At 38.5% G+C, this 24,865-nt stretch overlaps 1 protein-coding gene and 1 long non-coding RNA gene across 4 annotated transcripts in view; one reads left to right on the plus strand and one right to left on the minus strand.

Moving 5' to 3' along the window:
- The window catches only part of TES (testin LIM domain protein), a 50,004-nt gene extending 30,465 nt beyond the window's left edge, over positions 1-19,539 (plus strand). For both annotated transcript variants that reach the window (XM_077995042.1, NM_001168678.1), the window contains 5 exon segments: positions 10,211-10,463; positions 11,360-11,695; positions 12,657-12,872; positions 13,213-13,371; positions 18,049-19,539. In XM_077995042.1, coding sequence (XP_077851168.1) covers positions 10,211-10,463; positions 11,360-11,695; positions 12,657-12,872; positions 13,213-13,371; positions 18,049-18,237 — 1,153 coding nt within the window. In that variant the 3' untranslated portion in view covers positions 18,238-19,539.
- Positions 1-24,865, minus strand: part of LOC106997619 (uncharacterized) — a 258,203-nt gene that overhangs the window by 2,126 nt on the left and 231,212 nt on the right. Inside the window, exons 5-7 of one of the 2 annotated variants that reach the window (XR_013415497.1) lie at positions 15,909-16,058; positions 5,071-5,165; positions 631-763 (exon numbers count right to left, since the gene is read on the minus strand). This is a non-coding gene — a long non-coding RNA (uncharacterized LOC106997619). Of the gene's footprint in view, positions 1-630; positions 764-5,070; positions 5,166-15,908; positions 16,059-24,865 lie in introns of those variants that run through there. The other variant, XR_003728311.2, reaches the window with a different exon arrangement.

The raw sequence follows: 24,865 nt of genomic DNA on the forward strand, positions 1-24,865 counted from the left end.
CCATTATCTTTCAGATTAGAAGTCTGAGGTAGTGGGGCTGGCTTAGCTGGATTCTGTGCTTAGCACCTCAAAAAGCTGAAATGAAGGTGTTGGCCAGGCTAAGTTCTCACCTTTAAGTTCTGGGGAAAAATCTGCTTTCAAGCTCATTCTTGTTGGTAGAATTCATTTTCTGTGGTTGGAGAACCAAGGTCCCTGTTTCCTCGTTGCTCTCAGCTGGGGGCTGGCTACTCTCAGCTTCTAGAAGCCACTCGCATTCATTGAGGTACAGCCCCTTCCATCTTCAAAGCCAGCAACACTCCTTAGAATCCTTCCTGAACCTCACACGCCTCCAACTTCCCCTTCTGCTCCCAGCCAGAGAAAATTCATTGCTTTTTAAGGGCTCACATGATTAGATTAGGCACGCCTGGAAAATTTCCCATTTGCCATTTAAAGTAACATCATCATGAAAGTAACACTGGGGACAGAATTCATAGGAGCCATCTTAAAATTCTGCTTACCACAGCACTTTATATACCTGATTGTACCTAATACTCCTAATATTTATTTTATTATTTATGATAAATCAAAGACTTAGGAAAGTTAAACAACTTACCAAAGTTAGGGCTTACAGATGGCAGAGCTGAATTTGAATTCAGAGTTTGCCAAAACCTTTCTCCATGGCAGAGTAGATACTAGAATGTGCATTTTTCACTCTCAGGGCCAGTGAACTTTGAACTGCACCAGGCTGTCGCCTCTGAGGTGTGATTGTTGTGATACAGACATCCTGCGGACAAAGGTGTACTTTTACTGTGAGCTCTCTCCTTTTTCAGTGTGCCCGTGATTACAATAGTAGAGGAAAATAAAAGGTTCAGGAAGCCTGATAACGACCCAATAAGAAACACTATCTGCCGGGCATGCTTTCAAGTAATATTTCGAGAGAATGAGTGTTTATTGAAACGTATGACACGGACCCAAGGTTTCCAGTTTATAGCCAGTTATTTCATATTGAAGTATAGTTAATATAATTGCAACCATGTCATTTATCATATTAAGTAACATAATTATTAGTTTTGCCTTATCTTTGTTAAAGTCTCCCAATAAAACAGTTGCAATTTATTGAAAATGTGTTACTTGATTATAACATACATCTGTTCAGAATTTCTGATTGATTTAGAGCTGAGTGAAAACTGAAAATTCCCTACCATAAATGGATTAATACTTGTGTTGAATTCTATCACAGAGGCCCACGCTTAAATCCATATATGTATATCCCTGTTATAAAAGGGCAGCTTCCAACCCTTTAAAATTATGGTTTGTAGCAATGCCATGGCCATGCTTTTAAATCACTGCGAATGCTGGCAGCATGTCAAAGCACTCTAGTTTCTACTACTTGCCTTGGAAAAATAGTAAGTTTTACAAATAGTGATACAAAAAAAAATTTCTTTTGGTAGAATAAAGGATAGTTTCTTGGTTGCTTTCAGCTTGAAACTGTAAATATGTTTATTTGTCTGAGGCAATACTTTTGGTAGTTTGGTTCTTGTACTTGCTATCCCAGGCTGTCTCTCTCCCTCTCTCCCTCCTTTCCTCCCCTTCACTCCTCCCTTTCCTTCACCAGTTAGATTTAACTCTAGGACTCTTAAGTTGTAATGTAAAGTTTTGAGTGTACAATTTTGATTTGCCATACATATTAATGTTTGCATATATATGTGTTAATGATGCTAAACTCTTTTTGTACAAACAGCGTTTAATACAAATAACCCTCCTCCATCCCCACACCTTAGAGCTTTCCAATCTGCCAGTCCACCTTTGCATCTTTTTAAAAGAATCATGAAAAAGACTTTTAAACTAACTTAAGTCTGAATCCCCTTCCCTTTTCTTTTCCCCATAGAACTTTTCTTAACATCCTGTGGAGAGTCTGGAGCGAGAACTGCTCAATAGGACAGTTTAGAAAATTTAGAGGTTTGAAAACTGTGCTAAATATGGGAACTGATTTATATACTCTCTTAAAACTGTCAACTCAGTATAGCACAAATAAATTTAATAAACAAGCTGTTTAAATCTATATATGTCATCAGAAGTTACTTATGGATCATCTGAAGAAAAATAATCCACACACCGCACAAACAGCCCCTGAAGAAAGATAATCCACACACCGCACAAACAGCCCCTGAAGAAAGATAATCCACACACCGCACAAACAGCCCCTTGCACGTGGATATTGTGCTCACCCATACCCCGTTTTTGTTTTTGTTTTAGGTTTGTATAAAACCACGTTTTTAAAGTTCTTCATTTTCTTAAGGGTAGAATCTGGGTTATTTTAGGCTGAAATTGAATATGTGATAAACATCCCACTTATTCTCAGGCCACTCTCTGATAACAAGATCACAGTGGCATCCTTTTCTTCTCCAATTCCACAACAAGGTTTTTCTTTTAATAAATTTGTTGGATTGCTTCCAAATGACTCTAAAAGTTTTTATAGGTATTTCTAAAAGTAAAATGTTTTAGTTTAAATGTGGGAGATTCAAATATAAAACACTGTAGATTAGAACTCTAAGAAAAAGATTTTAAAACCTAAAAGTAGGTAACTGGTAATAGCACAGATCTCCACAATAGATAGCTCCTGGCACCTGGTGCTGGTTTTATAGTATGCTTTCTTGCAGAGTGGTTTGTAGCTGGCTCTTTTCCTTGTAGAAATGGAGCTCCAGTGTAAGGCAACTGGAAGGGATGTGGTCATCCCAGCTGTTTCAGTGATGACAGCTCTAGTTGAAGAACCATCCCACCCTTCTTGGGTCACATTCTTACCAAGGACTCTGTCACCACAATTCACCACATTGGAATGAGGATGCAGATGAGGCTTTTAATGTAGTCATGATTTATTAAATTACAATGAATCAATCATAGGTTTTCTCTACTTAGGAAACTGTTAATTATATGGCATAGTATGACTTCTTAGGTATTTCTTCTTTCTCACCACTACTGCTATTGGTATGTTGTTTTAACCTGATTTTACTTACTTATTAATAAAGGTATATTGGGTGGTTAAAGGCATTGGTAGAAAAGCAGAGGCTTCCTGAGATTGTGAATTCTTCTAATTGTCAAGACAAATAATAATTTTTAAAAATACAGAGTTGGTTCTTCTATAATTAGTGAATTTAACTCTTTATATTTAACACTTTCATAGTAAATATAACTTTTTAACCAAGCCACAGCTCACCATAGTTTATTCATGCTTCAGAAACCTTCAGGCTTTATTTCACTTGTATCTTTTACTATTTATCTTTCAGATTCTAAAATCTGACCCTTCTTATTTTGTGGTATTCATGTTGTACTGGTGTAGAACTTAGATTGTAAAAATTTCCAAAGTCCAGTATTTATTATACAGCCTTGATCTTTTAAGACATCACTTTACTAATTACTGGGATGCATGCTGTAGCTCACAGCCATAGAAGGATCTATTTAGCTATATTAAGAACTAAATTCCCACTTCACCTTTTTCCCCCCTCAGGAAGATATAATTTTAAACTTGATCCAAAAGCAGTGTGATAGTATAATTACATTTTTGTTAACCAAAGAATAAAAGTAAAGAACATACTGTAGTAGGATAACTTGCTGCTTTCCACTAGATGGGAGTATGAGATAACCAGATGTTAGAAAGATTATTTTATAGCTGAACTAGAATATGCAAGTTCTTCAACAAATTCTTACCAAATAAAGATTTCTGACTAGTGTGCACAAGGAAAGCAATTTGCCTCTTCACCACCAGTCTCTCTCTCTCTCTCTCTCTCTCTCTCTCTCTCTATCTCTCGGAATATACAAGTCAAATCTAATATTTTCAGTTTGCATACTGAAAAGTATTTTAAGAACATTCAGAATGTAACAACCTAAAATCTATAATTAATAATGTATTATTTGGCAATGAGATTCATTTGGGTTTTTAGTTGTTGTTTTTTCTGTTTCTGATGTAGAGAAATTCCATGACTTATATTAATTTTAAATTTAGAAAACTTATTAAACTCTTCTTAATGCTAATTAATACATTGCATTTCTCTGTGATAGCAACAGTTTAGTTTTTTTCTTTTTGATGAATTCTTGTCACTTTTTTTCACACTGTTCTGATTAGTACCTTCAGAACAGTATGATTAGAATTGGTGATAGCAAGGTTGCTTTCTTGCTTCACATCTTAAAACTAATGCAGTAAGTATGATCTATGCTGAGTGTCTGGGTTTGTTCCCCCCGTGCCCCACCCTGCAGAAACTCTTTCTAGAATTGTTTCTATTTCCCTTTACTAGTTTCTTCTATTCTCTTTATTTTCCTTCCTTTTACTTCAGACTTATTATGCCTTTTTCCTAACTTCCTGAATTGAACACTTAGTACTTTATTCTTTCCTTTTTTCTAATTTGAGTGTTTTAAAGTGTAAATTTTTTATTTAGTTATCTAGTTATTTCAACATGCATACTTAACCTAACTATCTAAAGTTAATCCATGTTTATATAGACTGAACAATGTAAGTATCTTTAGAATGTGTTTTAAAACACTCAGATCGCCAATCTTAATTTTATGCTGTCGTTGCCTTGTATATTAGTTCCAGCTTAAATGTTTAACACCACTCCCTACTACTCTGTTTTTCTCTGTCACCTTTTCCAGCTTCTTTTCCTCTGCCAGACTCTTTCTTGAGTCCTTACTTTTTCCCTCTACACTTTCGCCAAGAGGCACAGATGATCTCTTTAACTCATAGTCATTATATTGTTCTCTGACCACCAAATTTATATTTCCTACCAGGCTACAGTGTTTAACCTGAGAGTTACATATCCTACACTCTGTGATACCTTTACCTTATCTCACAGGCATATCAGATTTATCAGTGGTTTCATTTTGGAGGCTTCCATCGGCCTTCCCCACTCCATACTGCAAAACTGTTCATCTTTTGAATAAACTGTCTTAATATATTATATTCCTTCTACTAATTTACTCATCTCAGAAACTTGGTTTTATTTTTCGAGGGACTGAGTGTATTAGTCTGCTCTCACGCTGCTAATACAGACATACCCAGGACTGGGTAACTTATAAAGGAAAGAGGTTTAATTGACTCACAGTTCAGCATGGCTGAGAAGGCCTCAGGAATCTTACAATCGTGGCAAAAGGGGAAGCAAACACATCCTTCTTCACATGGTGGCAGCACGAAGTGCCTAGGAAAATGGAGAAAAGCCCCTTATAAAACCATCAGATCTCATGAGAACTCACTCACCATCACAAGAAGAGTATGAGGGTAACAGCTCCCATGATTCAGTTACCTCCCACCATGTCCCTCCCACAACACGTGGGATTATGGGAAATACAATTCAAGATGAGATTTGGGTGGGGACACAGCCAAACCATATCATTCTGCCCCTGGCCCCTCCCAACTCTCATGTCCTCACATTTCAAAACACAATCATGCCCTTCCAACAGTCTCCCACAGTCTTAACTCATTCCAACATTAACTCAAAAGTCCAAGTCCAAAGTCTTATCTGAGACAAGGCAAGTCCCTTCTGCCTGTGAGCCAGTAAAATCAAAAGCAAGTTAGTTACTTCCTAGATACAATGAGGGTACAGGCATTGGGTAAATATGCCATTCCAAATGGGAGAAACTGGCCAAAACAAAGGGGCTATAGGCCCCATGAGTCGGAAATCCAATAGGGCAGTCATTAAACCTTAAAGTTCCAAAATGATCTCGTTTGACTTCATGTCTCATATCCAGGGCGTGCTAATGCAACAAAGGTGGGCTCCCCATGACCTTGGGCAGCTCCATCCTTGTGGCTTTGCAGGGTACAGTCCCACTCCCAGCTGCTTTCACAGGCTGGTGTTGAGTGCCTACGGCTGTCCTTGGATCTACCATTCTGGGGTCTAGAGGATGGTGGCCCTCTTCTTATAGCTCCACGATGCAGCGCCCTTGTGAGGATGCTGTGTGGGCGCTCTGACCCCACATTTCCCTTCCACACTACCCTAGCAGAGGTTCTCCATGAGGACTCTGCCCCTGCAACAAACTTCTGGCTGGACATCCAGGCATTTTCATACATCCTCCAAAATCTAGGCGGAGGTTCCCAAACATGTCTTCTGCATACCTGCAGGACCAATACCTTATGGAAGCTGCCAAGGCTTGGGGCTTGCACCGTCTGAAGCAATGGCCCAAGCTATACCTTGGCCCCTTTTAGCCACCACTGGAGCTGAAGAAGCTGGGATACAGGGCAGCATGTCCCAAGGCTGCACAGAGCAAGGGGGCCCTGGGCCTGGTCCACGAAAGCATTTTTCCCTCCTAGGCCTCCAGGCCTGTGATGGGAGGAGCTGCTGTGAAGCTCTTTGACAGGCCCTGGAGACATTTTCTCCATTGTCTTGGTGATTAACATCTGGGCACCTTGTTACTTATGGAAATTCCTGCAACGAGTTTGAATTCCTCCCCAGAAAATGGCCTTTTCTTTTGTATCGCATTGTCAGGCTGCAAATTTTTCAAACTTTTATCCTCCATCACCTCTTGAATGCTTTGCTGCTTAAAGATTTCTCCTACCAGATACCCTAAATCACCTCTCTCAAGTTCAAAGTTTTGCCCCTGCCTACAGATTCTAGGGCAGGGGCAAAATACCACCAGTCTCTTTGAATAGCCAGAGTGGCCTTTATACCGGTTCCCAGCAAGTTCCTCATCTCCATCTGAGACCACCTCAGCCTGGACTTCATTGTCTTCAGCAGTATTTTGGTAAAAGTCATTCAACAAGTCTCTAGGAAGTTCCAAACTTTCCCACATCTTCCTGTCTTCTGAACCCTCCAAGTTTCTAGGAATTTCCAAACTTTCTCACATCAACCTGTCTTATTAGCCCTCCAGACTTTTCTAACCTCTGCCTGTTACCCAGTTCCAAAATCGCTTCCACATTTTCAGGTATCCTTATAGCAGCACCCTACTCTTTGCAGTACCAATTTACTATATTAGTCCATTCTCATGCTGCTAATAAAGACATACCTGAGACTGGGTAATTTATAAAGGAAAGAGATTTAATTGACTCACAGTTCAGCATGGCTGGGAGGCCTCAGGAAACTTACAAACATGACTGAACGGGAAGCAAACACATTCTTCACATTGTGGCAGGAAGGAGAAGTGCCGAGCAAAAGGGGAAAAAGTCCCTTATAAAACCATCAGATCTCGTGAGAACTCACTCACTATCATGAGAATAGCATGAGGGTAACAGCCCTCATGATTCAATTACCTCCTACCACATCCCTCCCATGACACATGGGAATTATGGGAACTACGATTCAAGATGAGATTTGGGTGGGGTCACAGCCAAACCATATCACTGAGCCTTCCCTTTACCATCACTATATCCAAATCACAAAGTTTAGTCAGGTTTTTGTTCGAGGAGACCTCAAATTTCCTCCTTTCTTTTCATCTCTACTGTTGAATACTCTAATCTAAGCCATAGAATATTTTATCTGGACCACAACAATAACCCTCCAAGATATAAATTCCATTTGTGAAGTAGTGGCAGTATCCTGTTACTTAGAACCATGCCATTGCAAACTGGATGCATAATTAACATGTTAACTTGTCTCCCTATTTCCAGTTATGTTTCACTCCTAATCCATTTACCACATGGCAGATATTGTGATATTTATAATTACAGATCCGATCATTTTATTCCATTACCAAAAAGCCTTTGCTGCCTCCTGATTGCTCTTATGATGAAGCCCAAATTCCTTAATGTGTTCTATGAGCCCCTGCATGACTTCATGCCTATCCCTCCAGCCTTGCCACCCTCCCACTGACTCATACAGTCATACCAACCTCCCCTGGTTATGACACCTAAGGGGACAATTTCTTTCCTAATTCAGGACCACTGCAGGTATTCCTCTTTATACCCAGACACTAGAGACTTTTCTTTTCCTTCCTTTTCTCCTTCCCAGATACGCACCCACATACACAGTTTACACCTATGTTTCATACATCATCCAGATCTCAACCTAAATGTCACCTTCTTATGGAGTCCCTTCTTCACTAGTTTGAAGTCAAAATTACACCCTCTCAAGGGACCCTGTACTTGACTTTCCTATCACAAATGAAATTGTGTGTGTGTGCGTGATTATTTAATGTCTGTCTCCCACCAGACAGTAAGTTCTACAAGTCAGAGTCTAGGACCTTTTTTTTTTTTTTTTTTTGTAGCACTATGTCCTAGTGTGAAGTACATTGCTTGGCACATGGGCACTCATGTATGTTGCTTGAATGAATGAATGTGTGTGTGCCAAACCAGAGTGAAAAAGAGAACATTGTCCTTGAACTATAAAAAACACCATGATGGCAGAGAGCACATGGTAGGTGGCAATAAGTGTTTGAAGAAATAAAATAAGGGAAGGAAAGAGAAAGGAAAACAAAAGGGAAGGAAATGGAGGGCAAAAGAAATTGAGAAAAAAATGAGAAAGGTTGTAGTCTTTGATGGGAAAACTTTCCCTATCTCTCACTAAAAAAAAAAAAACAAACACAAAACCTTGGATAATGGCTATAAAATGTTAACATGCAATAAAGTACAAAGCCTGTGGCTTAAATAAAATAAGGAAATGCATATAATTTTTGTGGCTTTATTTAATTCATTTCTTTTTTCTTTATTATTTATTTACTATTTGGTGACAGCATAAGGAATATCAGATGGGGTTACACTCAGACATGTACCTTTAAGTGTGTACTTTTTAATCGCAGTCTTTTATTTTTTTTAATGGTACAATTGAAGATGTCTGTTATTGGGGCCATCACCACTTCTTTCAGTGAATTAATTGAAAAAATCTTGGTTGGTTTTGATAAAAATCAAATGAATAATTGCTTCTCCTGATCATATCAGAAATGCAGATGCACGTTTGGTTGACAAAACATACTGAATTTGTTAAAACACTTACTTTGAAAATTCAGTTGAAACATTATAGTACCATCAAAATCACAAAACTTAATTCAGTAATTTCCAAAAATACATTATTAGTGACTGATAATTCTGCTGCTTTCCTCTTTTTTTTCAACTTCCATTTTAGATTCAGAATGTACATGTGCAGTACAGGTATTTTACATGGGTAAATTGCATGTTACTAAGGTTTGGGGTACAAGTGATCCCATCACCCAGGTAGTGACCATAGTACCTGAGAGTTAGCTTTTCAAACATTGCTCCCTCTCACCCTCCTCACTCTAATAGTCCCCAGTGTCTATTAGTCCCCTCTTTGTGTCCATGTATAGTCAATATTTAGCTCCCACTTATAAGTGAGAATATGTAGTATTTGGTTTTCTGTTCCTGTATTAATTGACTTAAGATAATGGCTTTCAGCTGCATTCATTTTGCTTCAAAGGACATGATTTCATTCTTTTTTATGGCTGCATAGTATTCCATGGTGAATATGTTCCACATTTTCTTTATCCAGTCTACCATTGATGGGCATCTAGGTTGATTCCACTATGTCTTTCCTATTGTGAATACTACTGTGATAAACATACGAGTGCATTGTCTAAATTTTGGAAGAACAATGCATTTTCCTTTGGGATTGCTGGGTTGAATGGTAGTTCTAAGTTCTTTGAGAAACCTCCAAACTGGTTTCCACAGTGGCTGAACTAATTTACATTCTCACCAACAGCGTATAAGCATTCCCTTTTTTCCACAACATCTGTTGTTTTTTGACTTTTTAGTAATAGCTATTCTGATTGATGGGAGATGGCATCTCATCATGGTTTTGATTTGCATTCCTTAATTATTAGTGATATTGAGCATGTTTTCATATATTTGTTGGCCATATGTGTATCTTCTTTTGAGAAGTGTCTGTTCATGTCCTTTTCCCATTTTTTTAATGGGGTTGCCTTTTGCTTGTTGAATTGTTCCTTATAGATTCTGAATATTAGACCTTTATTCGATGTAGGGTTTGCAAATATTTTCTTCCATTCTGTAGGTTGTCTGTCTGTCCTGTTGCCAGTTTCTTTTGCTTTGTAGAAGCTCTTCAGTTTAATTGGGTCCCTCTTGTCAATTTTTACAACCTAGCTCTTAAAAGCCTTATCAAGCAAAGTTGTGTTTTGTTTCCTTCTTGCAACTTTATGGATACTTATTCTCCCTTGTAAAAAAGAATTTGCCTTTGCATACTATGATATAGAATATGCCTAAAAGTATTTTATGAACTGTAAATGTATCAACATAAATATCGATTAAGTACGATTAATCATTTTCTACCTATTTTCAAAATTATAGAAAAATATGTCGTAACTGCAAGTGTGGCCAAGAAGAACATGATGTCCTCTTGAGCAATGAAGAGGATCGAAAAGTGGGAAAACTTTTTGAAGACACCAAGTATACCACCCTGATTGCAAAACTAAAGTCAGATGGAATTCCCATGTATAAACGCAATGTTATGATATTGACCAATCCAGTTGCTGCCAAGAAGAATGTCTCCATCAATACAGTTACCTATGAGTGGGCACCTCCTGTCCAGAATCAGGCATTGGTAAATAATATGGGGACAGAGAGTTCCTTTATTGAAGTTCCTGAAGCATTTATTTGGGGCAGTTTCTTTGGTGACCTAATCAACTTCACACATCCTAGATCTATTATTCTTCTGGGGTTCTCATTACTTTGACTTCTGATTCCTTTTCTAGTCTTTTGAATGTCAGACTAAATACTTCATAAAATTTTTCCAACTCCCTAGATATGTTTACCTTTTTGAGGGAATGGTCTAACATTCTTAATAATTAGATGGAAATCATGTTTTATATCAATCTAGTAACTCTTCTAGCTTACTCTTGAGAGGATTTCTTTTAAGATGATAAAGAGAATTTTTGTCATAGTTTGGAACTAAAAAAAAAATACTCAACATTATCTGTGTTTTTTCTTCATTTTATTTTCTTTATTAATACTATATAAGACCAAAAAGATCACAGTTTTATATCAAGCGCCTTCCACTATTATAACAACTAAATGAAACATTTGGAAGTCTTTTAAGGTCAGTTAAATCATTAAAGTGAATTTTGCAATGTCATTTTTTATGTGATAAAAATGTTCCTGGTCCTGTAGACCATTCCAAACATGTCTGCCTAAAAGTTTGTGTGTTCTTTCAACTGTACATTTGTTTATTTAGCTTAAGTAAACAGTAGTAAGCCAGATCTTCTAAACTGAAAAAATATGTAATTTCATGGAGAAAAAGTGTTACTTTTTACCCAACTAAATCTATTTCGTGTACCGTTTTTGAGTTTTAACTTCTTAATATACTGTTGAGGGTGAGTTGCTACTGTTGGATAGAACCCACTTCTTTCTTAAGTAACTTGCTTCTGATGTGTGTTCTAAAACATCACACTGCCTAATGGCCAATCCCAGTTAACACTGGCCTCCTTCCTTGTGGTTCAGGCCAGGCAGTACATGCAGATGCTACCCAAGGAAAAGCAGCCAGTAGCAGGCTCAGAGGGGGCACAGTACCGGAAGAAGCAGCTGGCAAAGCAGCTCCCTGCACATGACCAGGACCCTTCAAAGTGCCATGAGTTGTCTCCCAGAGAGGTGAAGGAGATGGAGCAGTTTGTAAAGAAATATAAGAGCGAAGCTCTGGGAGTAGGAGATGTCAAACTTCCCTGTGAGATGGATGCCCAAGGCCCGAAACAAATGAACATTCCTGGAGGGGACAGAAGCACCCCAGCAGCAGTGGGGGCCATGGAGGACAAGTCTGCTGAGCACAAAAGAACTCAGTATGTAAGTAGAGTGGTCACACTGCTGGCCCGATTTGTATACTTTACAAAGTTTTTTCCCTTTCTTTGAACTTTTTTGGGGACTATTCCTCTGAGTTTCCAAAAGGGAATAGGTATGGGGAATAAACAGAATTAAGATTCACTTTAGACTTCCCACAGAGGGTCATCATGTTTGAAACTTCTATCTAAAGCCAAATTTTCTATGCATTTATTATCAAGGATAATTGTGAGTTTTATATACAGACAGTAGTTGGTATTGGCATGCTAATCAAGGACAGTGTATTATTCTATAGTCTGTTTCTAAACATGCTCTTGGTATTAATTGCTTATCTCTGCCCATAAATAAGAATATATGCTTAGGTTAATTCAGTTTTGCTTGTGAGAACATGCCTAAAATTCAAACTTAAATTTAATTTTTGCGGATATATAGTGAAGCTCTTTTTTAAGTCTCTTCTAAAGGGAGAAATTGAAGTATTTTGCTAATGACTTGAAGGTAGGAGGCAATTAGGACACAGATGAACAGACATAAGAACCAAACCTGCTGTAATATATTCCTCATAGCTCCAGTTAGCACACCAACCAATAAGGCTTAGTCCTGAAAAAAGAGCACTAATAAGCCCTGAGGGATCGTTTTAGAGAATCTGCTTAAAATTGAGCTGAAAATTACTATTACTATTTTCCTTTTTCCATAAGTGACCTTAATTCAGGAAATAATGCCCTGTTACACACAGCGTGAATGAAGTAGATTTGAGTAGCCTGGAGAAAGCTGAGATTCCATTTCACAGAAGTATTAATATGTTATTATCTACAGAAGTATTAATATGTTATTATCTATGTCGACAAATTTGTAATTTCAGTAGAAATTATCTCTCTTCAAAGTTGTTTCTCTGAATTTCTACTGAAGCCAATGATAAGAAATGGCAGTCTTCTAATGACTACGTTGTTCTGGATGGCTTCCCTTTCAGTCCTGCTATTGCTGCAAACTGAGTATGAAAGAAGGCGACCCCGCCATCTATGCCGAAAGGGCTGGCTATGATAAACTGTGGCACCCAGCTTGTTTTGTCTGCAGCACCTGCCATGAACTCCTGGTTGACATGATTTATTTTTGGAAGAATGAGAAGCTATATTGTGGCAGACATTACTGTGACAGCGAGAAACCCCGATGTGCTGGCTGTGACGAGGTACGTTCTATGGGACCACCTGCATGCTGGTGCCCTCTTAGACCCTCATACGGTCCCGTTACCTAGAAGGCAACAAGACTTAACCAAACAGCAATTGCTCTGTTTACGTCCACAGAAGTTTTAAAAAATTAACTTTTGATATCATTCATTCTGTCTGTGTTAATTGGGTTAACAAATGAAAGACTAGAAATACAAAAGATTGATTTAGACTAAATTAAATGATAGCATAAGTTCAAGCTTTAGGTTATCATTTTCAAACTTTAGACCCTGAGAAAGTATGTTGTTACAGATGTAAATTATTATATTAAAAAAAAAATCTTTATTTTTATCTTCTTCCTAGCTGATATTCAGCAATGAGTATACCCAGGCAGAAAACCAGAATTGGCACCTGAAACACTTCTGCTGCTTTGACTGTGATAGCATTCTAGCTGGGGAAATATACGTGATGGTCAATGACAAGCCCGTGTGCAAGCCCTGCTATGTGAAGAATCACGCTGTGGTGAGAAGTGTTCTAAGGAGATGGTTTTGCCTCAGCCTGCTTTAGGACTTGAGTTTTTACTTTTCTTAAAGCCTCTTATAAATGGGAAACAGAAAGCACTCCTCCTAAGTAGAAAGCAAATTATTCCTACCACAGGGTGTTAAAATCAAGGCAGTTCAAAAACAATACAGGCATTGACTATGAGCCACCTCAAGATTTCTACTTGTGAAGTTTATAGTATCAATTATAGGTACTGCTTAGTAATAAAATCCTCACTTAAAAAATTCTTAATGGGAATGAGATTGTTTTATTCTCATGGTTAGCAATCAGATTCCATTTCAATAACGGTGTCTAGGGGCTATTGATATTCTTTAGCTCTATTTGAATATGATGCTTTCTGTTCGTGTTCCTGGACCACCCACTGGAATTTTGTTTTTGCTACCTGGAGATTGTAAGATACCTATTTCTTAAACCCTTATTGAATTGATTTGGCATAACAAACTTTGGCCTGCATATTTAGATTTTTATGTGGGCAAACATTCCAATGTGAAAGTATATTTTTTTCTTGCATTTATTCTGCTTACACAGAGCTGCTATTGTATAATGGCCAAGTGATGGTAATGTAGATAAAGGGTAAAAAGTTGACCATAGATGGTAAAGTGTGTAAGCCAGGAGTATCCAAAAAGACATTTACTTCTTTATATGCAGCAAAAGAAATACGTGTTAATGGTCCCCTGAGCTATAAATAAAGTAAAAGAGACTCCTGGCTAAGGAATGAAATTACATATAGTTTATATAGTTATAAGAGTGTGGTACTTTGAAGATAACGTAACAAGATTTGATGTCACTGCCAATTTTCAGCGTTTATTCCCCCGATACAGTTATTCATTTTCTGTCAACTGTGTCTCACCAATATATTTCACATTCTCATAATTACAACCGCTCTACTTCAGACCTTTTCTCTTTTTTTGGTCATTTTGACTATTGCAGTGGCCTCAAATTTCGTTCCTCCACTTTCATTCGTCTTGCTCAAAAGCTACCCACCATAATGATGGAAAATGATCTTCCTAAAATGCAAATTATTAAACTTTTAATAGATCTGGCCCCTTCTTGCCTCTCCTGTCCCTTGTACTAGTTATCCAACCCAAATCATACATTTCCACATGCCCACCAGCATTTTCTAGTTTACACACTGTTCTTTGTCTTTTGCTTACTCTTTATAGTTTTTCTAACACACCCTACTTTTCCCTGTTTTACCTGACTGTACCTACACATTTATTCCTTTAGATTCAGTTTAGCTTTAACTTTTTTTCAGAACACCTTTCCTGATTCCCTGTGCCCAAACTCCATCATTGTCTCCAGGCTCTCTGTGTTCCCAATGGTGTGGGGGGGGGGGGGGCGTGTGTGTGTGAATGTCACTCATCTGTCTCCTTCACTAGACTGTAAGCAGCTGGAGGGTAGAGCTTGCCTTACTATTTCTGTATCTTCAGTGTCGGCACTTAGAAATGAGTGACTGACTTGTGTTCTTAATATTTCTAGCTTTGGGGCTACTGTGGGCCTTCCTTTACCTGGGGAACAAGATGTTGAATCACCATGTAACCTGATACATTATTTAGCTAAAAACTGCTTCAATGAATATTGTTGCAACAGTTTTTCTACAGACTAAAGGTATTATCATGTATACCTTTTTTTGCTGCTGTCTGACCGTTAGTCTCAAGGACTAGAATGTAACTCCATCAGGGCAGGGATTTTCTTATCTGCCTTTTCTGTTCTGTTCCCAACACTAGGACAACACAGATGCTCAATAAAAATATATTGAAACAGATAAAACTGCTGTTACAAGCTTCTCTGTATTACATTGTTGCTAATCAATGGCAGAGAATAACCACAGATATGATTTTTTAAAATAGAATAATTTTAAAATTATTTAGCTTTATAATATAGCATCATTTTGGCCAGGCGTGGTGGCTCACACCTGTAATCCCAGCACTTTGAGAGGCCAAGGCAGGCGAATCATGAGGTCAGGAGTTCGAGACCAGCCTGGCCAACATGGTGAAACCCTGTCTCTACTAAAAATACAAAAAAATTAGCTGGGCATGGTGGCGAGTGCCTGTAATTCCAGCTACTGGGGAGGCAGAGGCAGGAGAACTGCTTGAACCCAGGAGGTGAAGGTTATAATGAGCTGAGATCTTGCCATTGCACCCCAGCCCAGGTGACAGTGTGAGACTCCGTTTCAAAAACAAAACAAAACAAAACAATAGATATATAGCATCATTTCTTTCATGTTTACTTTCTCAGTGGGATATACCATTGGCCTTTGCCTAATATTAAAATGAGCATACATATCCATCGCCAGAACAAGTTCCAGCTAACAGCAAAGAGAGCTACCCACACAGCATGCTACATTATATAAAATTTGGAGAAGTTTATCTAGTTCAGGACATTGATCTGCTTAGATCTTTTAATTTTAGAAAAGAGAGAGAGAAAATACAAATTATTTTTAGACTTGAAATCAAGTGCTCAACTCCAAACAACATTTCTGAGAAAAAAAAAATTACCTGGAAGGAAAAAAAATGGGAAATGCAGTTACTCTGTCTCTGTGTAGTCACTGGAACGCCATAGTTACCCCCAGAATTCACATCCACCAGATTCACAGGACACTCCTGCAGAGAGCTCATTCCAACAGATGTCATTAGCTGTTTTACATCCTGTGTACAAATAAAAAGAGGGATTGAAGGAAATAAGAATTCTTTGAAATATTAAAGGTTTAGGAACATGGGAAAATCAAATGGCAGGTGGAAAGTGGTGAAGCACATCATCTTCCTGAAGGGTTCTGCTGTCCCCAGGCCCTCGGCGCAGCCTGGGCCAATTTTAGATTTTCAAAGAATTAGGGATCAATAGATTCGACCTGTGATTACGTGTCAGATTTTGAATTTATGGTAATCAATAGAGATAACTAATTGAACATTAGTTATCTCTTTTTTGTAAATTGCAACTGAAAATGTGTGTTTTGGGTAATTATAAAAAGATCCACAAATACTATTATAGGTCTGAGAAAAAGTAGATAGATCATGGTCTAAAAGCAAGGTAATAAAACACACAGTGTATTTTATAAGAACACATTCAAAATGCTTATACAAACAAGAAATACTGAAAGATTGAATGTTCTTATCACAAGGAAATCATATAATGTTTAAGGAGAGGGATATCCTAATTACCCTGATTTGATCACTACACTATGTATACATGTATTGAAACATCACATAGTACACCCATAAATATGTACAATTATGTGTTGATCATAAATTTTAAAATGGAAAGATTAATATTAAATGTGGAAAACAATAAGACAATGTTCTAAATGAATAATAAAGCTATAAAAATACATACAAAAAGTAGTTGCTTGCGTGGTGCAGCTACACATTAGAAATGTGCTTGCAATTGAAACATTCATTTTTGTTGTATTCAGGAATAGTATATTGATCACACAAAGTATTTTCCTTGTATCTCAGGGAAGACTGGGTTGACCTAACTTATAGATTACAGAGCTATAATCTCTGTAATCAGAAGCAATATAACTAAAAAATATGCAGGTCTGAAATGGACATATATAACAGGCCTCACTTCACTGCCTAAACCAATTATCCAGTGAGTAGCAGCCACATTTTGAAGTCTTTTTGAGTAGGAGGCTCAAGCTGAATGACCTCCACCCACCTGTTCCTGCCCCTTATCCCTCAGTAATTCCTGACAATCACATTATGAGGCCAAGGGTGCTTAAGACTAGTCACTGTGATACCAGACAGTCTTGTTGGCTTCTTCGCTTGTTATGAAATATTTAAAACAAAAACTTTAAGACAGTCATATTCATTCAGAACATGTATAAACCAGAAGGGCATGGACTATAGAGGTCTGAACTGGTTTGCTGTTTTCTGCTATAACATAGGTCATTTACATGTTTGAATAAGAAAATTTTGTGTAAATGTATGTATGTTTGTGTGTGTGTATATATACACGTTTGTATGTCATATATATATTCATCCATAACACATAGTGAATGGTACAGGGATTGCAAGTATTCATGTTCTACAATATTAGATTACACATAAATTATGACTGATCTTATGACAGAATAGAAGCCAATTAACTACAAGTTATATTTTTAGTGCAAATTCATTATTCTCAAACACTGTCAGTATTTTTAATTGAGTCCTTAATTACTTTGAACATGATTTTAATTTACTACTGTCTAGAAATTAGTGGTGTTAATAATCTCATGTGTCATAGGTAAGACAGGTAAAATTACCACTTCAAAGCTTTAATGAACAAGGAAAAATCATCTCATAAACTTCTGTGTAATTACAAATGTGCGATCTAATAAAATACATCAGAACTAAGCACACTGCTTTGGAACTTCCCATCAACACTTTCTGCCTTGAACGCCATGAAGTTATCTTACGTGCACCACATCACCTGTTTGGCCTTCACCCATTGTTTCTCAGGATGTTCAGTATATTAACCTCTCTTAACAGCTGGCCAGAAAGGTTAGCTAGAAGGCCACCCTCCATCGTGTATTTCCGAGGTTGTCATCATGAGTTGTAATTTGTCATCTAAAGAAACGTGTTCAGTTTGTCCTAAGGTGAAAATGTTACCATTACAGCTTGATCTCTCACCCTCTTCTCTTGTGTTATTTCTTGATAGGTGTGTCAGGGATGCCACAATGCCATCGACCCAGAAGTGCAGCGGGTGAGCTATAACAACTTCAGCTGGCATGCATCCACAGAGTGCTTTCTGTGCTCCTGCTGCAGCAAGTGCCTCATTGGGCAGAAGTTCATGCCAGTAGAAGGGATGGTTTTCTGTTCAGTGGAATGTAAGAAGATGATGTCTTAGGAGGAGGGCACCCAGAAGTATCGAGCCATCGCTAGCCAAAGTGGTCTGCATTTCTACTGTAAAATGCCATTTGAAAAAAAATAAAAGGCAAAAAAAAGAAACTGTAAAGGAAACCAAGAGATTTTGTTTAATTTTTTTGGCCATTTTTTCTTTATCAATTTTTTTTTTCTGTCTCAGCTTTTAAACTTGACTTAAGCACTTGATTTGTAAAACAGTAAATAATTTTATCTTTCCATAGCTTTTCCAGTGTGAAATCATTTAGTTGGAAGCTTGGATCTCATTAAACTTCATGTCTCTATTCCATTTGTGCCAAACACTTAAAAGTTAATGTACTGAATGGAAAGATGCGCATTTCTAGTTCTACACTCCTTTTTTTCCCCTCATGTGTAAAATGAAAAGGAAACTAAATTTGCCCTAATATCAAGGCGCTACATTTATTGCCTCATCTTATTCACTGACCTTTGTAATAATACACAGTGAATTCTTTTTGACAGAGAAATGAAGTGTAGTATGCAAAGCTGCCGTTTTAATGCCTATGCATTTACTCTTTCCTGATTTAGGCAGAGGTGGCATTTTCTTTATTGCATTTCTCTATTTTTTTTTTTTATGTACCCTACCTCTCAGTATTCTCTTTGTAAGTGGGTGACTTCCATCTGTGGCCTTGAATATTTTATCACATGTGGCATAACAGTATCCACACTTTTTCAATTTTTTTAAAAATTTTGAGCAATTCTCCTGCCTCAGCTTCCCAAATAACTGGGATTACAGGTGCATGCCACTATGCCCAGCTAATTTTTGTATTTTTAGTAGAGACAGGTTTTAACCATGTTAGCCAGGCTGGTCTCAAACTCCTGACCTCAGATGATCCGCCTGTCTTGGCCTCCCAAAGTGCTGGGATTACAGGCGTGGGAGCCACCATGCTTGACCTACACACTTTTTACTTCTATACATGATTTTTGGCTTGGACATAAAAAGCCAAGCCACCCATTTGCTTTTAATCCAAAGAACATGTATACTTTTTGTACCCAGAAACTATGATTCATATTGATTGCACGTGCCTGCCATGATTTAGATAAGATTTTTTTTTTGCATGGTTTTTATGCTTTTCTAACGGATCCTGTTTTATAATACTTCCAAGCCTATCCATGGATATATCAAATGTCTTCACTTGTGTATTTTCATGGCTAGGTATTTCTAATGTTTATTTTTCCCTGTGTACTTCTACACATAGCTATGCACTATGAAAATTAAATGGAATGAATGATATGTATATTACTCAAAATAAAGTTTCTTTCACTTTAATAATCATTGTCTCTTTTTATTCATATCCTTTTTTGAGTGAAAAATGCTTCTGCAACTAAGCATGTGTTACAGCAGGGGGCGATGTCTCCAAGGATAAAAATTACCCAAAAGAAAATAAAGGCTACCTCTTGACAGGACAGAACAGAATCTAGATGTTTCATTATGAAAAAAGATAAGGTTTATGAAACTTTAAAATCAGGACTTTTAAGTTGTTTTTGGTCATGCAGGAGTTTTTTTCTTTTTCAAAGAAAGGGAAAGTGTAATTTTAACATTTGGGAGAACTTTATTTTCTATTCAGTTGGATCTAACAAGCCTTTTATATTTGGGTTTCAACTCTGGTTTCTTTATATGTAAACATTTTAAAAGAATTTTTTCCTGAAAACTTATCATGAGACAGGAAGCAAATGGGGAATAGTGGTAGATTCATTCTTCCTAATGTTAGCAGGCCATAATACTTTTTTCCCTCAGTCTACAATTATTTCTGTCACAGTCGGAGTAGCAGTTTTCTCTGACACATACCCAGAATAACTTGACTTTTTTTTTTTCCAGCTCCTGTTTGGCCAATAGTACTTCTCTTTACATTCCACTTCTCCACTCCCCTCCACCACACACACACGCACGTGTGCATACCAGGCATACAAATTTATTCCTTCTGCACTATGCCTTTTTCGACCATGCAGAAGTAACTTTTGGAGCTTGGATATGTGTCACGTTATCTAAAGTAACCTAATTCTGCATACAATTTTATAAGCTAATATCACAAGTATCATTACTGTCCATAAAGATCACTTTACGATTGCTCATATCTTTATCTTAAATGGCAACAAATATATTTTCCACAGCATATTGTCCACAAAGTTGTACAACTTAACTTTTCCCAGACATGGCTAAGTGAGAATAAACTGAAACAGAACCCATCTGCTACCAACATGGCCAATTCCCTTAGGAAATGTGGGTTGCTCTTGAGACGTTCTGGCCTTCATATGTGTTGCATATCTCCCTTTCTTCCTTTCTTTTTTCTTTAAGCCGGGGGCTGGGGGGGGTGGCGACAAATGAGGGGCTAGGGATTGTTCTTTCTTTTCATCGACTCTAGCTGAAACTTCTATTACCGAAGTCTTCAAGCATAGATTTCCAAATTTAACTTTGAAGTATTTCAGCCCAGTTTCACCAAAGGCAAGGGATTCATCACTGATTCATTCTCAAGGAATTTCCAACACATAGTGTTTAAGCTTATACAACTTCACCATAGTTACCAAAGAGACACCAGCACCCAAGAGCAGCATTCAGCCTTTGTCTTGAGATGCCTCAGCATATCTGAACTTGTCTTCTGGGTATTCACTTAATTCTTTGGAAAACTTGGGATTCTGTCAATGTCTCCATAAAAAGGTGCTTTCCCACAATTTCTTACTCATCTGTCCCTTCTTGGCCTCTGTTGATTTAAATGCTCACCAATAACTTTGATGACTGTACTGAATGCCCACATGTATGCAAAGGACCCACTGTGCTGGGATATGTGTATGTGCTTTGACCACACAAAACACATTCTGGCTTGATTAATAGATTAATAGGATTTTTTTCCATATATTTAGTTGATGCTTAAGTAGCTTTGGCTAATTATTTTGTTCTTTCACAGAGAACACGTCATTGTAGCTTCTATTTGATCTGATAATATAAATTGAAGCACTCAAAATAAGATGTCATTACCTTTTGATGCTTGTTTTGAATGACATTTATGAAGGCTGCTATCAATATTTTTTCAGTGATACTCCTCACCAGGGTGTCTTGCCCCTCAGCCAATAACAAAACCAACTTGTACCCAGTTATCTTTACTAGAGTCAGCCATGAGTGAATATAGAGACTAATATTAGAGTTGATTTCTCCATAAATATTGATGGACTGTGAAGGCATCATGTTATAATTCCAGGGAGATCTGGATTTAATAATCTAGACAGACACTTTCTGGCCACATCCCATTGATTCTCCTCCTCTCCCATTACAATAGGATGGAGGACGACATTGTTGGATTTGAAGAGTACGAAATACCAGGCCCAAGTGTTGAATGGACATCATGTATTGAAGTCATCAAGATTAACCACAGGGAAAATGGGGGAGAGAAGAGTAAGCCAGAGCTAAAGTTATCAAAGTATGTGGAGAAGTATTGTGGCATCTGATAGAAGATGGAAACTCAGGGTGGAGATGGGTGGTAAAGTCTAAGTCCATGTGCTACACCTAAAAGAGCTGTGAGTGTTAGGAAACAAACAGCCTTTAATGGGAAAAACAGTAGACAGTGAGGAAGACAGGCACCCCACAGGGATTGTGCCAGACTCTACTTGAAATACTACAGAAGAAGCAGACTTTTGGGATAACTAGGTGTCAGCTGGAGAAGATGATGATGAGTTTGAGAGTACAAAGGAGTCTGCAGTTCACAGACATTGGATGTCAGTGGGTACAGAGATAAGAGTATAGGAAGAGATAGGGCCAGATTCAAAGTACAAAGCAGAATGGGTATCAGGTTTCCAGTAAGGCTGAAAAATCTAGAGGCCAGGGGTAATAAACAGGACCGAGAGGCAGGCTAAGGTTAGTTCTGGTAGTTTCCTAGGGAAAGGCGGGTTATCAGGAATGCTTTTGGCTGTAAGTTACTAAAAACCTAACTAAGAGTGGTTTTAAGACAAGATTGAGGCTAACCCAAATTTGGCTCCGACAAGTTTATTTAATCTCTCTATTCTTCCACCCTCTATGTGTTGTTGCCTTCTATCCTCATTTGTCCCTTCATTCAAGCACCACTCCCTCGTATGACATCATCCAAAATAATAAAGAAGATAAGTGGCAAAAGCGTATTTTACCTCTAGAAAAGGAAGATCTTTCCCAGGGGCCGCCAGTTGATTCACCTGCCATTCCACTTAATTGGCCACAAATATGCCACCTGCTCATCCTCATCAAAGGCAGAGGAAAATGGAGTTTCTATGGTGGACTTATCCAAGCACAATTCATACCATGAGGTCTGGGCACATGCTGCCCAGAACAAAATTATTTTGCTAATGTGATTGTTTAGATTCAGCATTGTTTAGATAACTAAAAGGTATGTTTGTAAATAAGCATGAATCTAAAGTTTGGGGTTTCTGTTGGCTTGTGAGATGAGTCAGGAACATCATCTGGGGACACCTTTCTTAGGTAACATTTCACTTTTCATGGCCAGCAATAATGTGAAGTCAGGGCAGGAAACACTAACATCCTTGGGGTTCTGGTTACTGGACTCTGCTTTGCTTGCTTCTCCCAGCATCTCATTCTGTCTGATCCGTTCTCAAAGCCACAGGTCACTGTTATATGTCTACCAAGCACTGCCCCTACCTCTCTCTCAGAAGTGATGATGACTTATTCCTTGGTGCTCCTACCACTCTGACTTAATCTGGCCATCTGAAACACTTATTTGAATCTGTCTATGCCTGCTTCTCCATTACTATAACCAATACTTTGGCTAAAAAACTTGGCATTTCTCACCAGGTATATTGTAAATTCCTATCAGATCCCTTGTTCTAATGCAGTGGTTCTCAGACTTTAACATGCATCAAATTTACCTGCAGGGCTTGTTAAATACAGACTACTGGACTCCACTCCCCAGAGTGTCTGATTCAGTAGATCTTATACAGGGCCTGATAATTTGTATTCTGAACAAATTCCCAGGTGACGCTTACACTTTAAGAAATATTGTTCTGGCCGGGCGCGGTGGCTCACGCCTGTAATCCCAGCACTTTGGGAGGCCGAGGCGGGCGGATCACAAGGTCAGGAGATCGAGACCACGGTGAAACCCTGTCTCTACTAAAAATACAAAAAATTAGCCGGGCGCGGTTGTGGGCGCCTGTAGTCCCAGCTACTCGGGAGGCTGAGGCAGGAGAATGGCGTGAACCCGGGAGGCGGAGCTTGCAGTGAGCCGAGATCGCGCCACTGCACTCCAGCCACTGCATTCCAGCCTGGGCGACAGAGCGAGACTCCGTCTCAAAAAAAAAAAAAAAAAAAAAAAAGAAATATTGTTCTAATCCTGAGAACATCGAGGAAAAAATTAAACTCATTTTCTCCTACTTCACTCTCACCAACACATTTCTTTTCCTCTTTTTCTTTTTCTTTCTTCTTTTTTTGAAACAGAGTTTCACTCTTGTTGCCCAGGCTAGAGTGCAGTGGCATAATCTGGGCTCACTGCAACCTCTGCCTCCCAGGTTCAAGCCATTCTCCTGCCTCAGCCTCCCGAGTAACTGGGATTACAGGTGCCCACCATCATGCTCAGCTAATTTTTTGAATTTTAGTAGAGACGGGGTTTCACCATGTTGGCCAGGCTGGTCTCGAACTCCTGACTTCAGGTGATCCACCCGCCTTGGTCTCCCAAAGTGCAGGGATTCAGGTGTGAGCCACCACACCCAGCCCAGCCTTCACCAACACATTTCTAACACCAGACGTAAGGGGGTGTTTCCCCACCCACCAAGCAATCAGCAAATTCTGCAGCAGACACAAGCTGGGTGCCCTCCAGTTTACTTCTGATGCTATCTACCTGGAGGCTGTGTTAGATCCCACAGGTTGAGAGCTCACTTTCACAAGATTGTTCCCCCCTTCCAATACCAATATCAAGCCTCAGGTTGCTTTACCTGTGCTTCTGGTCAACTGGCTATAAATCAGGCTTTCCACAACCCCTTATTCAAGTTCTACTAACTTGCTAGAGCTGCTCACAACAGAACTCAGGGACACAATTTACTTATATTTCACAGTTTATTATAAAGAATATTACAAAGGATACAGATGGAAAGGCACATAAGGCAAGGCATGTGAGAAGGGGTGCCATTCCCTCTCTGATGTACCACCCTCCAGGAACCAGAACGTGTTCAGCTATTTAGAAGCTCCAAGAATCCGGTCATTTGGGGTTTTTATGGAGGTTTCATTACATAAGCACGATTGATGAAATTATTGGTCATTGTTGATCAGTTTAGCCTTCAGCCACTCTTCTCTCCCTGGAAGGTGGGTAGCGGGGAGCTGAAAGTCCCAACCCCACCTCTTATCCTGCCTTGGTCTTTCTGGTGACCAGCCCCTATCCTGAAGCTACCTAGGGGCTGCCAGCCATCAGTCAACTCATTCACATACAAAAACACATTATTACTAATAGATTATATCTATTACTTTGGAGAGTCCATGATTTTAGAAGTTAATGCCAGGAAATGGGAAGAAAGGTCAAATATGTATTTTATACTATCAGATTCATTCTCTTTTCTTCTACCAGAGTGCAATACAGAGAAGATATTAGTATTCCTTACTGAAAAAAATCTAACAGTGATTCAGCCTCTTT

Source organism: Macaca mulatta, chromosome 3, assembly GCF_049350105.2.
Source record: "Macaca mulatta isolate MMU2019108-1 chromosome 3, T2T-MMU8v2.0, whole genome shotgun sequence".
In the NCBI taxonomy this organism is placed as follows: domain Eukaryota; kingdom Metazoa; phylum Chordata; class Mammalia; order Primates; family Cercopithecidae; genus Macaca; species Macaca mulatta.